The sequence below is a fragment of the Rhinatrema bivittatum genome, chromosome 8 (genome assembly GCF_901001135.1).
Source record: "Rhinatrema bivittatum chromosome 8, aRhiBiv1.1, whole genome shotgun sequence".
NCBI classification, from domain to species: domain Eukaryota; kingdom Metazoa; phylum Chordata; class Amphibia; order Gymnophiona; family Rhinatrematidae; genus Rhinatrema; species Rhinatrema bivittatum.
In genome coordinates this window covers 273341745-273360491 of record NC_042622.1, presented here as the reverse complement: position 1 = coordinate 273360491, position 18747 = coordinate 273341745, and the positions used below count along the sequence as shown (strand labels likewise).

General features: G+C 42.5%; 1 protein-coding gene across 2 annotated transcripts in view; it reads left to right on the top strand.

The window, feature by feature from the left end:
- Window positions 1–7347, top strand: part of ACER1 (alkaline ceramidase 1) — a 99289-nt gene extending 91942 nt beyond the window's left edge. The window contains exons 7-8 of one of the 2 annotated variants that reach the window (XM_029610923.1): window positions 6202–6339; window positions 7000–7347. In XM_029610923.1, coding sequence (XP_029466783.1) covers window positions 6202–6339; window positions 7000–7177 — 316 coding nt within the window. In that variant the 3' untranslated portion in view covers window positions 7178–7347. The remainder of the gene's footprint in view (window positions 1–6201; window positions 6340–6999) is intronic. The other variant, XM_029610925.1, reaches the window with a different exon arrangement.
- The last annotated feature ends 11400 nt before the right edge of the window (window positions 7348–18747 follow it).

Sequence of the window (18747 nt, the reverse complement as noted above, 5' to 3'; positions counted from 1 at the left end):
AGACTCGGCTTCCTATTACCTGATTACTTTCAGCCAAGCTTTCCCCCAGACTCCTCATCAGAGACTCGGCTTCCTATTACCTGATTACTTTCAGCCAAGCTTTCCCCCAGACTCCTCATCAGAGACTCGGCTTCCTATTACCTGATTACTTTCAGCCAAGCTTTCCCCCAGACTCCTCATCAGAGACTCGGCTCCCTATTACCTGATTACTTTCAGCCAAGCTTTCCCCCAGACTCCTCATCAGAGACTCGGCTTCCTATTACCTGATTACTTTCAGCCAAGCTTTCCCCCAGACTCCTCATCAGAGACTCGGCTTCCTATTACCTGATTACTTTCAGCCAAGCTTTCCCCTAGACTCCTCATCAGAGACTCGGCTTCCTATTACCTGATTACTTTCAGCCAAGCTTTCCCCCAGACTCCTCATCAGAGACTCGTCTCCCTTTTACCTGATTACTTTAGCTCTTCCTGACCATGAGGCCACAATTTCATCCATTTGGGCTAATCCTTCTTAATTGATTCATACTATTTATTTATTTATTTGTCGAGTTTTATATAGCGGCGTTCGGTTTCGCCAACTAGTTGCTAACATAGTTATATGCATTTTGTTTGCTGTACCCATTGATTCGTTCTGTTTTATTCCTTTATTGCTATCCAGTGTACCTGAGACATTTTTCTTCTTTAGCTTAGGTTATTCTGTAAATTTTTAATATAATCTGTCTTGTATACTAACCTTATATTCATATTACTTATGAGTCATAGAAACATAGAAATGACGGTAGAAAAAGACCACTCGGCCCATCCAGTCTGCCCAGCAAGCTCCCACACTTATTTTCCCATACTTATATGGTTCATCTACCACCAAGTTCAGGGCCCTTGTTGGTAACTGTTTGATTCAAATTTCCTGCCATCCCCTATCATTGATGCAGAGAGTAATGTTGGAGTTGCATCAGTGGTTAAGGGTAGTAACTGCTGCATCAAGCAAGTTACCCCGATGCTGGATTACCCAGACTGCACAGATCAATGCCTTGTTGGATGTTGTCTGAATGTAAAACCTGTTTTCCACATTTCCCCCTACCGTTGAAGCAAAGAGCAGTGCTGTATATGTATTCAAAGTGATGTATCAGGCTTAATTGGTTTAGGGTAGTAACCGCCGTAATAAGCAAGCTACCCCCATGCTTATTTTTTTACCCAGATTGTGAAGTTCAGTCCTTTTTAGTGGTTGTCTGAATGCAAATCCTGTTTTCCATATTTCCTCCTGCCGTAGAAGAAGAGAGCGACTCTGTATATGCATTCAAAGTGAAGTATCAGGCTTAATTGGTTTAGGGAAGTAACCGCTGTAATAAGCAAGCTATCCCCATGTTTGTTTGTTTATTTATTTATTTAGAGATTTTTTATATACCTCGGCACGTTAAGAACATCACCTCGGTTTACAAGAAACAATAATTCAGCAACAAGCTTTACAATCTATAGACCATCGAACAGAACATGTATCAAAGTAACTCAATGCAAAATAGTAGAAACATATAACACAATTAATACAAGCTTAACATGGAAGTTATATAAAACTAGGTATTATCAAATAAGAGTAGTCAGTTGAGTAGTAGATTGTATTCTATTTGGAGTAGGGTAATGTATTGACGGGGAGAAATATATATATTAAAGAGATGTTGCCAGAGAAAAATTCTTGAGGTATTGTGAATAACAGTGGGGGAGAGAGAGTTTGGCGGTTCCGAAGAGTAAATTTCCCATTATGAGTAAGCTTGTTCGAATAGCCAGGTTTTAAGGTTTTGTTTAAACTTCTTATGGCAGGGCTCCTGGCGTAGGTCAGTAGGCATTTTATTCCAAATGTTGGTTCCAGCAATAGTAATTGAGCGTTCTCTTGTCGAAACATGCTTGATATGTTTGAGTGTGGAAGTCTGGAGTTTGGCTTGGTGAATTGTTCTTGTTGGTCTATTTGATTTGTGGAAAGTGAAATGTTCAGAGAACCATTGCATTTCTCGATTATAGATGGACTTGTGTATGAGGGAAAGGACTTAGTATAATATCCTGGAAGCTACCGGTAGCCAGTGAAGGGATTGTAGGGCGGGGGTAATGTGTTCGTAGCGGTGTGCATTAGTGAGTATGCGGGCAGCTGCATTTTGTAGCATCTGTAACGGTTGTAACAAATTTTTAGGCAGTCCTAGAAGGATAGAATTGCAGTAGTCAAGTTTGGACAATATTGTGGTTTGTAGAACTGTTCAGAAGTCATGAGGGTGTAGGAGAGATTTAATTCTTTTCAGAGTATGTAGTTTAAAGAATCCATTTTTAACGGTGGCAGCTATGAATTTTTTCAAAGAGAAATGGTTGTCAATGATTATGCCGAGGCTGCGTACCTGCTGTACAATGAGAGGGCTAGATTGAGAAAGAAGGGTAGGGTTGAGGGAGGAATTGTTTTGTGGTGTGATGATGAGTAGTTCTGTTTTGCTAGTATTTATTGCCAGGAAGTTTTCCGTGAGTAGATTCTTTATTTCTGCAAGAGCAGTATCCCAGCTTTTCAGGGCATTAGGTAGTGAGTCCTTAATGGGGATTAGGATTTGCACATCATCTGCGTATATGAAGTGCTGGAAACCCAGTTTAGTCAAGAGTTGACAAAGAGGAGTGAGATAGATATTGAATAGAGTTGAAGAAAGAGAGGATCCTTGAGGTACTCCTTTACCCAGATTGTGAAGTTCAGTCCTTGTTGGTTGTTATCTGAATGCAAATCCCCTTTTCCACATTTCCCCTTGCCGTTGAAGCAATGACTTTATTTTGATTGTAATCCGCCTTGTGACTAATTTAGAAAAAGACGGAATATCAAATCTTTAGAAATAAATATTTCAGAAATAGGTATATGTGTTATGAGCGCCCTCTAGTGGTAAGAAGAAAAACTGCAGTCAAGAGATAACTGGCTGTAGGGCAAGACCAGTGATCCCACAGCTTGGTGGGTTTTCAGGATAAAGATAATGAATATGCATGAGGAAGATTTGCATACTGAGTCTCCAATTCATGCAATCTCATGCATAATTTGGTTGCCTCAGGTAAGTCAGAAGTCAGTACGCCTCGATTCTAGTTCAGGACTTCTCAAACCTGTCCTGGGGACTCACACAACCAGTCGGAATTAAGGATATCCACAGTGAATATATATGAGATTAATTTGCATATATGAGGTCTCTAACATACTTAAATTTATCTCATGCATATTTATTGTGGATAGCCTGAAAATACAACTGTTTGGTAGTCTCTCAGACAGTTTTGGGAAGCCCTGTTCTAGTTTATTTTTCTGTTCAATATAATTTCTTACTTTTACAGTTAGCCAGAGAGCTCTATGAGCAAAGCTAGATGTAAGATTTTGGCATCCATAGGAACATGGTCCTTAAGCAAACATTAGCAAACTCTTCTTTGGCCTAGGTACTCGGCACCTTCAAAATTTGGTGTCATAGGTAATTGCCTGTTCCTAAATCTGGGCCTGATTATGAAATAAGCAGAGGCTGGGGCTCTCTTTGACTGTGGGTTCTTTTGGGGAGGAAGCTATGACCTTCTAAGCCTGTCCCTCTCTTCAATTAGTGAGATGATATTATTTCCAACATTGGTCCCCAAGCCGATACTATAGCGTTATGATCATGCTTGGAAGCCCATAGTAATATCCATACTAATGTTCTTGCCAATACTATACCACTAGGTTGGTAGTGGTACTATAAGTCTGTGAACACAGAGATCCGTACTTCATATTGACTCCATATCAATATAATGGCATCAACTTCCATTGCTTGGACTCTGCTTATTATTGACATGGCAACTCTGCTAATCACAAAAAACCATTACTGAAGAGAGACCTTGTTGCCCAGGCTGGGGGAATCAAAGGGATCAGACAGAAAAAAACTCCAAGTTGGGTAGGAAGACCTCGCTAACAACCTGGGCCTTTATAGGTAGTGAGGTCACTATCAGTGTCCATATCAGTATCCACAGCAGAACCATATTGTTATGAATATAGGCACTAAAAATAAGTGCTTTTGATCAGTGTAGTGACAGCATTATGTACTGCCATACAGAGGACCTGAGTTCAGTTTCTGGGTCACATCTTCCGTTCGCCGGGCCTGCCACGGTTAAGAATGCCAAAGGTTTGTTATTTTACTCGTAGGTTAGTTTTTCGCTATGGTTAAGAATGCTGCAGAGGTAATGTTCACAGCCTGGAGGCAGATAGGTGAAGTAGAAGTTCTTTTGTAATGGTGACACTGAAACAGAGAAACATGACAGCAGAAAAGACAATACAGCCTATCTAGTCTGCCCATTCATAGCAACTGCTCAGCTCCAGTGGTTGAATTTAGGACCCATGGTTGTAGGCTACTGTAAGGAGCCCTGGTGTGTGGCCTCTGGCTGAGGATTGTGACTGTTGTTGTCTGTTGGTTGCCCCAGAAATGAGTGTTCTAGTTCCAGGAAAGTCAAATCCAGGCCACTGATGGTAGGTGGACTTCCTCCTAGGCCAGTGTTGGTGCCTGGTGAGGCATGAAAATCAGGGGAAGCCCCCAACAAGAACAGGGAACGAGAGGCCCAAAACAGGCTAAAGAGCAGAAACAATCCAGGAACCTAGGAAGGAGAACAAACAGGAGCACTGAATGTAGAAGCTGAAGATAATGAAGTCTTCTGGATATAGGAATGGAGCCAGAGTTTGAGGACCAGAAGGTAGGACCAACCTCTGGCAACTGACTACTAAGATTGCCTCAGTATAAGTACAAGTTAATATAGGAAACAAGGTGTCCACCAGGGGAAAGCAAAGAGCACAGAGCTAGGAGGACTAGACAGACAGTTCAAGCGGATCACAGCACCACCTGCAGGCCAGAGGAGCACTCAGCAATGGATCCTAACAAGGATTGTCTTTGTAATGATTGGGCTAAGTGCAGGGCCAGCGGAAGCCCTAGGCAAGATAGGCCTGGGCCTAGGACGTTGACCATTAGAGGGCGCTGCCGCTCGCAGGTCAATGAGGCAGGGTGAGGTGGCCGCTTCAGGTGGCAGAATTTTGAAGCAGAAAAAGTGCCCCTTCAAAATTCTGCACAGCCCTTGCCTTCCTCCCATCACGCCACCCTCCTGACCCCCCCCCCCCCCCCCAAGACTCAGAAAACTGGTGGCCAGCGAGGGGCCCGGGAGCGATCTGTTGTCGGCTGCTGCCACTAACCAAAATAGCACTGGTGGCCTTTAGCCCTTACCATGTGACAGGGGCTACCTGTTCCATTGGCCGGCCCCTGTTACATGGTAGGGGCAATGGGGGTGGCATTTGGTCCCTGCCCCTGAAGGTAGGAGTCGGGGCTGCGAGTGGGGGGGGGGGGGCAGTACGACCGGGAGGGGCGGCGTAAGGCAGAAGGTGCCTAGAGCGCCTGATCCCCTTGCATCGGCCTTGGCTAAGTGAGCTGGGAAAGGATATAAAATAGGGGGAAAATTCTTGGGTCCCATGTTGCCAGGACAGGCTGAGCCAGCCCTGATAAATGGCAAAACATAGCAGTATTGATACCCTAAATCAGTGTTTCCCGACTGGTGTGCCACAGCTGAAGTGCCGGTGTGCCATGAAATCTTTCTCCAGCTAGCTAGGGTCTAGCTGCTATTACTGCCCTTGGCAGTCTTCTTTTTATCCTCCCTCCATTCCCCAAACTACTCGCCTGCAGGATGATCTCCCATTGGAAGAGGGAGTTGGTGAGCAGCGCTGGTCTTCTGCTGCTTCCTCCTCTGCCGGCTTTCTCCTGTAATCAAAGCTGCATGGGGCTCCATAGTCTCGTGAGACCTGTTGGGCCCGCATCGTTCTGACTGTAGAGGAGGAGGAAGAAGCAGCAGCAGGTAAGCATTGCTCACTGACATCTATTGGTTGTACAATCTGGGGCTGGGAAGAGACAGATTAATGTGCTAGGAGGTGTGGGGAAGGGCGCAGGGGACGTAAGTTGATGATGCCAAGGGAAAGGAAGAGATGATGATGCCAGTTGGTGAATCTCCCAATGGGGATGGTACCTGCTTACCCTTGCATTACTGCAGGATCAAAGACTGAGCCAACTACTTTTACTTGTATCGTTTATCTGGACCCTGTCTTAGATTCATATTGTTTGTTTCAGAGGACCCTATTTCCTGCCAGTAAGAGACGAGCCCCACTTTCTCTCCTGTTTCCATTCCTTTTCTCATGTTTTTCTTGCATTTTCCCTTCAGGTGCCCAGACCCACGAATTCACCGGTTAGCTGTCATAGCAGTTTTCTGGTGGGTTTTGGCCATTACCTGTTGGATAAGTGACAGAGTACTCTGTGAATTCTGGAGGGCAATCAATTTCACCTACCTTCACAGTTTCTGGTAAGAGCAACCTTCTTGGAGAAACAATAACTATAGGTGCAAGACTGTATACTTGGGGCCTATTCATTTAGTTCTCCAGGCCTAGAGGTGACAGGCTGTGTATCAATGCATCATTTCCCTGTGCCTCTCCATTCTAGAGGCGACAGGCTCTCTATCCCTGGGTCCATCCCCTGAGCTCTCCCGTTCTTAACACAGTAAAGAATGCAAGATAAAGACCAAAATGGTCCATTCAATCTGCCCAGTAGAGATTCACCTAATTTAGGTATATGCATACACAAAATTCCTTATGCAACCCAACACCAACTCCCTCCTTCCCCCAAGCATGCAAAATGTCTGTCAGAATGATGGCATCCACCACTTCCGCTAGTGGGCTATTTCAGGCTCCGCTATCTTCAGCTTTGTTTCTCACAAAACCAGTACCCAAGTCAACATCCTGCAGTGATGATACCACTTCTATTTAGAGTTGTACCTGCTGTTCTGTGCGGGTTATCCTAAAGCATTTCTGGACGCATTTCTTAAGCCAATCAAGCTAGAGAAAAAAATTATGTTGTACCTTGCATAACCTCTTTTGACCAGTCACAAAAATAGCTTTCTGGTTGTGTCAGTTGTGGTGGCCATGTCTCTAATCTGCTAATCACCCTTTCCCATGTTACCTTGCAGGCACATCTTTATCACCATCACAGTGGTTCACAGTACTGCACTCTTCACTTACTTTGATGCCATGTATGAAATTCCTGAATGTCTTCCTGAAGTCCAGTATTGGCCCTGTAACTCCTGGCTGCTTGGTCTACCCTATCTGGCTGTTCAAAGCAGCAGAAAGCTGAAGAAGGACTGTTGAGCATGCTGGAACTTATATAGAATTCACATCTGGTGTGTTTTGCCTGGGTGTGCTGTTGTGTTCCTGCCTTGTGGTTGAGTATGTGTGCTGTACACGACACTCCTACAAAGGATGTGTTAAGGATAGGTGCGGGATAAGCAGTGGTGCAATATAAAAATCAGTTCTCAGGACACGCACCATATTTCTTTTTCCATACATTAATTTTCTTGAAGTCCAGAACAGGAAATCTCTTCCTACTGGGAGGCAAAGCAGACACCTTAAAAAGATCACCATGTTTACACACAATAGGGAAGGTAAACCTAACCCCTTCCTAAGAACAGAGCATTATATTGTGCTTGCATGCACATACAAGGGTGTGCGTGTTTGTGGGGGAGGGGGAATTACCTGCATCAGACAAGCACATCCCTGTACACTACCCATTACATGCACCACCAGTTTCTTATACCTCCAAAAACATTTCTTTAGCAGCTCTTTGGTGTTGTGGATATTACTGACTCTGCTGGAAAATTATTACATAATTTCACCCTGTAAATTCAAAGCAATTCAAGAACGAAGTTAAAATGATCTAACACGTGAACGGGCGTAAAAGGACTGTGAAAACAGAGACTTGGGCTCTGTAACGCGCTACCAGAAATAATCCTACTGCTTCTCAGTCATTTTCTTATCACTCTAGCACATCACCTTTCTTCCTTCCCCTTCATACTACTATTGTAAAGTCAGCTGCGATTCACTTGGATTTTCTGGCAAAATGTCATCTTTTGCTCATTCCATTTTGGCCCTAAGGCAGTAATAACTCCCAAAACACCAGTCAAGAAGACGTTTCTTAAGTTAGTCCAATAAAAAGGTATTATCTTTTATTATTTTCTTTGTTAACTTTTATTTGCAGCTGGTCCCATCACAGGAAGGTGTAAAACCTATTTCCCATCAGTTCTGTCTGTCCATCTCTTTGCCTGTGTCTGTTACTGTATGGGCCCATCTGTACTTCTGCAGCCTTCTGTATGTCTTTCTTTGTTCTGTTGCATTTTCTTTGGGTTTTTTTTCTGCTTATCTCTAGAACTCCTCTCTAGATCTTCCCTTTTTCCAGAAAGAAATGTCTAATATTGCTCCAATTTCTCTATCTTTTGTGGAGCAGTAGTAAGAGAGTAACTCCATCTCTAGCTCATCTAAGGGTAATGAGTTTTTTTCTGCGGAAACCAGCTGGGCAACTTTGTCAGATGCTATTTCTAAGCAAGAGTTCAACTTTTTAGATATTTTAGTTGCCGAACCTTCCGTTATTTCTTCGATTACTGCCACATCCATGGGTGCAGAAATTGTTCCGGACCAGGACTCTTCCTCCAGGGCCTGATCTTCATCAGCAGTTGGTGTGTCTTCAGTTTTCCCTTCCTCCCCCCTCCCCCCACTGAATGCTTTGGTTTATTCTGCTTGGCCCACATGTCAGATTTAAAATGCTTAACTTATTCTTTATAATCATATAAAGAACAAAGCTGCTGTTCTATTACTGTGAATAAATAACTATTTTTTTGTTATATTTTTTACCTTAGTTTTTAACGCGTTGCACGATTATTCTCAACGCCTACACAACCCGTGCAAATTTATTTGAGAAACATTTTTTTTATCCCATCTAAAATGTATTTAGGAGTAGGTAGAAGGTTTCATACATGCGTGTAGGCGTCCCTATACTGTTATGCAAATATAATCATTAACCTCCTACCACCTCCATATTAATTTTTATGCAAACATTTTTTTAAAGATTTTAAATATCAAGTCCCATGAGTTTCATCATCCACAGTATTGTTGGCTGGATGTTAAACTTATAGCTTCAGATAAAGAGATGAATCATTTTCAAAGCGGGTACCTTCCAACTTCCTGTGTGCTGTATGTCTTATGCTTGTAAGTCTCGATCCCAACACGCTACGTGTTTCAGACTTCGTGTCTTTCTTCAGGAGAATATATTGTGAAAAGAGCTCCAACAAACGGGATTATTGCCTGTCTATATCTTTATGTTCAAGCTGCCAAAATTGGGTATAATTTCTCCTCTCTGTTCCATCCAGCATGACGCCGTGGATGTCTACTCAACCCGTTCAATACGCGACCCTTCTTAAATGCTCAAACCCGGTCATACCTGTTTGCCAATAGAAGACCTTCAAATTTAAATGCACCTATCTCGAACTTTATCACTAATTAAACCAGCTGATGAACTGTCGGTACGTCTACGTGCTATGGCATTCACTGCTCACCATAATAAGCGCATTCCCTATGACGAGAGACCTTTAATCGGACCTGACAGGAAACTGTAGATTACATGCTCGCTTGTTTTTTTTACTAGCAGTCAGACCTGTTGGGACACAATATCTGTCCGGGAACCGGATCACTAATTTTAGTAATGTAAAACTCCCTGAAGGCACTACAATAAAGTGTTTAAATTGAGCTCATCATTAATACCTCTTGGAGCAGATGAAGTTAGTGTGTAAATCCAGAATGCCTCATGATAATTCAACTTAACTCCAATGTCCCCGCCCCATATCGGCATATGAACCTGCTCCAAAATCGTCCATCTCAATTTGGCGATGGTGTGGCCAGCGTCCTTCAAATGGTGGACCATGGGAGCTCTCATTTTTTCTGTGTTAAACCGTGATTTGTGTTCACCCAGTCTGACTTTTATTGGCCATGTGGTTTGTCCTATATAAATTTTTGGGCTCAGACATATGATGGTATAAATCACATTAGCAGAGTTCAGTCTGTATTTGATCTCCTCCGGACTTTATACTTTGTGACCGGATCCTCCCATTGTAGTCCTGTCAGTGCCTGAGTGCACCAACTACAATGGCCACATGTCTAGTGTCCTGTTACTGCATCTGTTGTTGCCGTGGGACTAAGTTGAGCATGTACTATCTGCCCCGTGTGGCGGCATCAGTGGAAGGTCTTTAAACACATCATGAAAGGTGAGCACATGCCAATGCCGCTTGATTGCGGTGGCAATAATGCCGACTGTTGGAGTACACATGTTATTCTTGCTTCTTCTTTTTTTGGTTTGTATAATAATAATTGTTGACGGTCGCTAAACTTGGCTCTTCTGTATGCACGGGTGATGGCCTTCTGGGGGTATCCTCTCTCATTAAATCTGCCTTGCAGAATGCTTGCTTGATCTTCAAAGGCTTCTTCTGTAGAACATATGCGTCTTACTCAAAAATATTGGCTCACTGGGAGCCCCATTTTAAAGCTTAATGCATGATAACTTGAGAACCTCAATAAGTTGTTACGATCTGTGGGCTTACAATGAATGGTGGTCTGGAACTGTCCATCCTGTGCATCTATGGCCACATCCAGAAAAGTTATATGTTGTTTTGAAGTTTGTGCAGAAAATTCCAAATTGGGGTCTACCGTGTTGACCCATTCGAGGAAACTTCGTAAATGTATGCTAGATCCTTCCCATATGAAAAAAATATCATCGATAAAATGATACCAACATTTTATGTTTTTCCATCACCAGGATGTAATTATGTGAATCTCTTTGAAATGGGCTACATATAGGTTGGCCACTGCTGGCGCTAGTGGGGAGCCCATGGGGATGCCGTGGATCTGATGGTAACATTCTTGGCCAAACCAAAAATAGTTGTTAAATAGTACTATTTTCGCCAGTTCTATTAAAAAAACTGGTTTTAATTCTTTGTGATGTACCCCGTTGTGCGCTGGCCTGCGGGATATTTGTATATAAGGAACTGATGTCCATAGTGACCATAGTCATATCCTTCTGGTTAACCTCCACCGAGTTTAATAGTCTTAAAAAATGTGCCATATCTTTTACGTATGAAGCAACTCACTGTACATAAGGCTGTAGGAAAATGTCAATGAGGATGGCTGCTGGTTCTAGTGCAGATCCATTTTGTGACACTATGGGTCTAATGGGAGGTGACTCCATACTTTTATGAATCTTTGGCACTGAATATATGACTGGTCTCCTCAGATGTGCCACTGTTAAAAAATCTTTTTCCTTCTGTGTGAGGCCCATTTCCCTCTGGATCACTTCATCTAATTTCACTACCAATGTCATTGTAGGATTGTTCTGTATTAGCTGATAATATTTGGTATCTTGTAAATGAGACATCAATTTGTCTCTATAAGTTTCCTTGTCCTGGATCACCACGGCTCCCCCTTTGATTGCTGGTTTAATTGTAATTTGTGTGGAATTGGACAAGCTCTCAAGTGCCTCCTTTTGTGCTGCTGGTAAGTTTTGTGACCATCTCTGTGCTTTGGATTCATAAGTGGACAAATCCTTTACTAGTTTGTGGAAAGTCTGTATATGTGGATCTAATGTGCCCGGGGGTATCCAGTTGGACCTGGGTTTTACTACTGACATATCTGAACTTCCTTCTTGTTTGTCTGAAAAGTATAGCCTCAAATTTAATTTGTGGATGAATCTCTGAATAGAAATTCGACTTTCAAATTCAGAATGTCTTGTAGTGGGTACAAAGGAGAGTCCTTGGTTTAATACTGCCAATTGTGGTGCGGTCAAGGGAGTGGATGATAAATTCACTACCGCAGATCCTGCTGCGTTGTTCCCCAATACCATCCCTTGACTACCTTCCAGTCATTTTTTCTGTTGTAATCTGGTTTGACGTGGTCCAGTGCCTCTCCTTGATCTGGTCTCCTCCCTCTTCCTCGGTAAGGCCATCAGTTACCTCTCCGGGATGGAGCATTATTGCCTATATTTCCTCTTAACTTCACCACTATGAACACCCACAAGGGTGCTTTCATCACCTTCATCTGAACCACTAGAATTATCATCCGAGGAAAAAGTAAATTTTACTTTCTTTGCCTGTGTTTTGGTTCCCGTCCAATGATAAACCCTATCAAGTTTATAATCTGTCTGATCTCTTTTCAGTTTCGCAATCTTACCATTCTTGATGGAGGAGCAGAACTGGTCCAATGTGGTCTGAAATTCACTAATTTTCTCCCCAAATGCTGTAAAAGATGGATCTGTTTTAATTTGCTCTAACGTGCTTTGTGTTTGTTCCGTGAAATCCTTCATACTGGTTTTCACTCTCCCTATTATAAGCAACATTAGATCCAGCGAGCATTTGTTTAAGATTGCATACCACGTTTTCACGTGGTATTCTTTAGCCATCACCAGGAGAAATTTAAATGAAGTAAAATGCGCTAAAACAATTATGTTATTTTGCAGGGCAGCAGGAGCTCAGTGATCATGCTTCTTAGTGCATCATGTGGTCCTGCTATTAGTTCTTGTTTGTTTGTTTTTTTAATTGATAATTTATTAAGATTTTTAAACATTATTACAATGTAACAAATCAAAGAACAAAATGTTGTCAATCAGGAAAATAAAAAATACATAATTTTAAAGAAAATTTTCCGAACCAAAATTTTCTAGTCACATTGAGGGAGGAAACATCTATATAATTAACAAGGAAACATGTAATTTTATTTTACATAACTGGAAATGTACTATTTCTTGCAACTAAATCATCTCAACCTCTTTCCTTATCTAACAGGAAGGTTTCTAAATGGGGAGGAACTTGAAAAACAAATTTATTCCTCTGGTACACTACAGTACTCTTACAAGGAAACTTAAGGAAATATGTCACGCCTAGACATAAAACTCTAGACTTCAAATTTAAAAATTGCTTTCGCCTAATCTGTGTAGTACGTGATACATCCGGGAAGAGTTGGACTCTTTGTCCACAAAACAGAAACTCCTTGTTTTTAAAATACTTCTGCATAATTCATATCTTATCGCTTTCTCTGCAGAAAGTGACTAGCAATGTTGATCTTTGAGGAATGTCATCTATTGAGGATTCCAAAAAAGCAGTTAAATTTGGAGACTGCTATTGGACAATGTCCATTCCTTCCTCTCCCTCCTGTTTTTTAAGTCTAGTATTTGTCTCATAATAAATCTTTGAAATTGATTTATCATCTTGTTATTTGTCAGCAGCCTTTGACACTTGATTTGTCAGCAGCCTTTGACACTGTGGACCACAAAAGGCTTATTTTTAGCCTGGAATCCATCGGGCTCGCTGGAAAAACCCTCAACTGGTTTTCCTCTTTCCTTAAAAACAGATTTTTCAAAGTTTCCTCCAACAAATTTTCATCTGAGGCCATCCCTCTGGATACTGGAGTTCCTCAAGGGTCGACTTTATCACCTATTCTCTTTAATATCTACCTTCTTCCTTTATGCCATCTTTTAACAAGCCTTAACATCATTTTCTACATGTATGCTGATGACATACAACTTCTCATTCCCATTACTTCGTCTTTAGAAGAAGCAATGTCAAAAGCAGCCTCACACCTGAAAGCAATACGAAAACTGCTGAACAACCTAAAATTATGCTTAAATATGAGCAAAACAGAATGTATACTAATTACAAGAAAAAACTCTGGTATAACTTCCACTCCACCCTTCCAATTTGACAACATTCAAATTCAACTCAAAGACAACGTTAAAGACCTGGGTTTCTGGCTAGATAATGAGCTAAATTTTAAAAAACACATCACAACAAAAACAAGAGAAGGCTTCTACAAAATTCAAATACTCAAACACCTAAAACCGCTGCTTCATCCCCAGGATTTCAGAACCGTTCTTCAAGCCCTCATCTTCTCCAGTTTGGACTACTGCAACTCCCTTCTGATAGGCCTTCCTAATTCAACCTTAAGACCACTGCAGTTACTCCAAAATGCAGCTGCCAGAGTCCTGTCTGGTAAAAGAAAATCTGACCATATATCCCCAGTACTCTACAACTTACAATGGCTACCAGTTAAAAAAAGAATAGAGTACAAAGTCCTCACAATCCTACACAAATCAATTCACAAAGCTGACTACACTGCCCTGGACAATATTATACATCTACATAAATCATCACGTACAACAAGATCTACATATAAAGTTCAGCTGGATGTCCCTTCATTACCACAAGCCAAACTATCCTCCACTAGAAATAGAGTCATCTCTATCGTCGGCCCAAAATTATGGAACTCACTACCTCAACACCTCAATTCGCAAGAAAACTTTAAATCTTTTAAAAAAGATCTTAAAGATTGGCTACTCTCACAGTCTTACAATGGCTGCTCACCCAATGACAACTGAACATAAATCTTTTTCATATCCACCTTCACGTTCCTTTTTATGCCAGCAATCCCCTCCTTCTGACATTCGTCCTGTCTCGCAGAAACCTTTTTTTCTCATTAACGGTTTCAACCGTCAACTTCAAGTGTTGCATACACTCATATCTATTGTTCAATGTATTTATTGACTTTTATTAAGTTAATGTTCTGATTCAATCTCTGTCACACTGTTATGAATTTAAATGTAACTGGTTTGTTATAATGTAAACCGGAGTGAAGGCTATGTCAGCTGTACCTCGGTATATAAACAAATGCTAAATAAAAATAAATCTTTCGAAGATATCGCTAAAATTTCTACCAAATATTTCTTTAATAATTCAATAGGAGATAAGTCTCATAATGTGGAAATTCAAAAATCTTATGTTTCTTACTCTATTTTCATTCTCAAGACTTTCAATCTGCCTATGACTACTTATACTATTTTTAATAAAGGCATTATTGGCTGAGTGTAAGGTATTTATCTGTACATTAACCATTTTACTTCCTTCCTCCATTTGTTTCAGCTTATTATCATGTAAATCTAATACATTTTTAATTTCAATAGATGAAATTATTAGGCGACGGTTCAATTCCATGTAAACCGGTGCGATATGTATTGTATACAGGAACATCGGTATAGAAAAAAATAAAAAATAAAATAAATAAATAAATTATTACTCTGAGCCATAAAACCCAACATAGCCTTTTGCATTTCATTTATAGCCCTCCATACATCAACCAATGTTATATTTTGGGGATCTATAGGATCCGAAACTATCTTCTGTAGTTCGGAACTCCCTGTTGTGACTGGGCTGTGGTAAGGCAAGAAGTGGACCCTTGGGCCAGCCTGCAGGTATAACACAGAGCAGACCGGGGGGCAGAGTCAGTGCCTGGCAAGGATACCCGGAGCCTGAAATCCCCCTGGGAGGGGCCCGTAGGGACCCAGGCCCTGGGGACTGGAGCAGTCAAGGTAGTCCAGAGAGGGCAAGTCCGAGGGTGGTCTGGAGTGAGGTCAGATAGTTCAGGGAGAGCTACCGGTGAACAAGGCAGGTTGCTGGCTGGCAGGCAGGTCAGAGAGGTAGGCGGAGTCTGAACCGGCGGTGAACTGGAGGCTGGGCCGCGAAGCAGACCAGAGTAGCAGCAGGCGGCGGGTTAGCAGAGAAGGCTGCGAGGCAACCCGGGATCAGGACTGGTGGCAGGCTGGCAGAGAAGTCCGTAGCGAACCGGGATCAAGGCGGGTGGCTGGCTAGCAGAGAAGTCCGTGGCAAACCGGGGTCAAGGCAGGCAGCAGGCTAGCAGAGAAGTCCGTTAGGCAAACCAGGATCAAGGCAGGAAGCATGCTAGCAGAGAAGTCCGTCAGGCAAACCGGGATCAGGAACCAAAGAGACAACGAGAATCAGCAAGCAAGGACAGGAACAGGAAGCAACTAGTCAGCAGGGAACCTCGTTGCAAGGCGTCTAGTGGAGGACTGGACGCCGGTTAAATCTGGAGCGGGGAGTGATGTCAGCAGATGAGGCGGAGCCGGGCTTCCGGGTGCTGTGCACTTAAGAGAACCCTCCTTGCACACGTGAGGCCAGGCAGGGATAGGCCTGTAATGGCGCCCTCCTCGTGAGAACTCCTCGGGCGGAGGCCCTGTCGAGCCCGGGTCCCAGCGGAATCCTGCGAGAACTGAAGAGACGGTAAGCAGGCCTGACCCCGAACATGAGAGGGGCGGTCGGGACCGCAACACTCCCTATAGCCCCCAATTCTTCTTTCCCAGCTCCTCCCACAAGGTGAAGGTCGCTGTTATTAATCAAAACCTCATTTACTTGTTGTGCAGTCGGTTCTGGAGGAACAGGCATTTCTACTAGAGGTTGAGGTCCAAGCTGCTGGCTGGGACTAGCCGATGCTCCAGATGAAAAGGAAATATCTGGTATTGAATTGCGGGCATTCTGACTTACCCACCTTGTTAAATGATAGTCCATTGGTCCCTTAGCCTGCGGAACTGCCGGGGAGGACGTCCAAACTTTCGTTTTCCTTTTTCTGCCCATACGATTACAGCAGGGCAAATAAGAAAAATTTTTACCAAGGGGCACGCCCCTTTGGCGTGCGGCTTCGGCAGCGTGCCGCACCTGGATTGAATATAACCCGGCGTTCGACCCAGTGACTGACGTCACTTCCGGGGGCGTGGCTTTGGTCCGATTCAGGTGTTAGTCGCTCCAAGATGAAAAAAGAGCAGCGATCCGATCCCCCAAGCCTCCCTCTCTTGAGAGAGTATTCCAGCCAGAAAGTCCTCCCTAGTTCTTGTTTTTTGTATCCCAGAATGCTCTGAAATAGGAATTGAAAAGCCAGAATTGTCTCCTACATTCCTTTCATCCTAGAGCTAAGGGTTAGCAGCTGGCTCTAGAATCATCTGGACAGGCTAAGACAACCATCTTTGTCCTATTATATCTTTGGCAAACATACTTTAAGCTTGGAAATGAACAATGGTTGGCCTCAGTTGACCTGGGTGCCTGTTTGCATCTACGAACTTTGGACATGTAGCTGCTGCTTCTCTGAGCAAAACTGGAGCTGAGAGTCCATAAATTCAAGGGATTAAAATGAGGACTGCCTCAGCCTTTCCATGTGACATGGAACCAGTTGATCTTTACTTTCTCTGAAACCTGCCCTTTTCAAACATTCCTCTTCTCTCTGTCCTAGGGCATAATCTACCTGCAGTACTTTGTAATGATGTGGAAAACTGTCTAGAAGGTGGCCCAAAGGGCTATATAGTTTCAAAGTCTCAAAGTCCATCCTTGGTGAGACAGTTGTGTTAATTTATTAACGGGAAGCATGTCTGGTGTAATTTATCTGGAGTTTGTTAAAGTTTTGGATCAGGTATTACATAAAAGGATGATTTTCAAATAAGAAAGATGAAGTTTAAGAATAACATTTGCAAGTGGTTTAAAAGCTGGCTACAGAGACAACATTAATGGCACATATTCTCATTGTAATAAGGTGATAAGTGGGGTGCCACTGGGATCTGCACTGGAGCGACTGTTTAATGATTTTATTCTTGATCTACAGGAAGGTATCATTTGTGCAGATGACACCAAACTCTGGCATACTGTAAATACACAGTAGGACTCGCCAATTTACAGAAGGTAGATTGTATAGGAAAATGGGCAGATAATGGCAGATGAGATTTAATATGGCCAAGCGTAGAGTAAATTCACTTGGGACTCAACAATAGGCAGGTGCAATATACTGTAAATGAGGCAATACCTGCTACCACTAATCAGGAAAACACCTGGGGATATTAGCTCATAATAACAAATGAGGAATGAGTGAACCAAAGCCAAGCAGCAGAAGCCGAAGCTTGGGGGTATGTTCGCTGTAGTAAATGAGGTATAGAAATAAAGAACGAGGATGTCCTCCTATCAATGATCAAGGCCAGTAGTATAGTTAGGCTTAAAAAAAGGACATGACAGGCCAGCAGTGAAGAGCGAGACAGGTCAGACCAGCAGCAAGGAACAGTGTCAGAAACAGGCAAGGGTCGGAGGCAGGTGGAATCCAGTGAGAGTCAAAGTCCAGGCAGAAGGTCAGGGCGGGCAGAGTTCAATCAAGTCAATATCCAGGCAGTGGTCAGAGGCAGGCAGAGTTCAAGAGAGGTGCCCGTATCCAGGCTCCTAATATGGAACCTAACATCGTGTAACTACAGCAAGGGTTATTTTTCCCTATATGCATCACCTTGCACTTGTCCACATTAAATTTCATCTGCCATTTTGATGCCCAATCTTCTAGTCTTTCAAGGTCCTCCTGCTAACTACTCTGAATAATTTTGTATCATCTGCAAATTTGGTTACCTCACTCATCGTATTCCTTTCTAGATTTTTTATAAATATGTTGAAAAGCACCGGTCCAAGTACAGATCCCTGAGACACTCCACTGTTTCCCCTTTTCCACTGAGAAAATTGACCATTTAATCGTACTCTCTGTTTCCTGTCTTTTAGCCAGTTTGTAATCCACAAAATGACATCGCCTCCTATCCCATGACTTTTAGTTTTCTTAGAATCCTCTCATGAGGGACTTTGTCAAACTCCTTCAGAAAATCTATGTACACCATCAACCAGTTCACCTTTATCCACATGTTTATTAACCCCTTCAAAAAAATGAAGCCAATTTGTGAGGCAAGACTTCCCTTGGGTAAATCCATGCTGAATGTGTTCCATTAAACCATGTCTTTCCATATGCTTTGTGATTTTGATCTTTAGAATAGTTTCCACTATTTTTCCTGGCACTGAAGTCAGGCTCACTGATCTATAGTTTTCCAATCGCCCCTGGAGCCCTATTTAAATATTAGGGTTACATTAGCAACCCTCCATTCTTCAGGTACAATGGTTGATTTTAATGATAGGTTACAAATTTTAACTAATAGATCTGAAATTTCATTTTTGAGTTCCGTCAGTACCCTAGGATGCATACCATCCAGTCCAGGT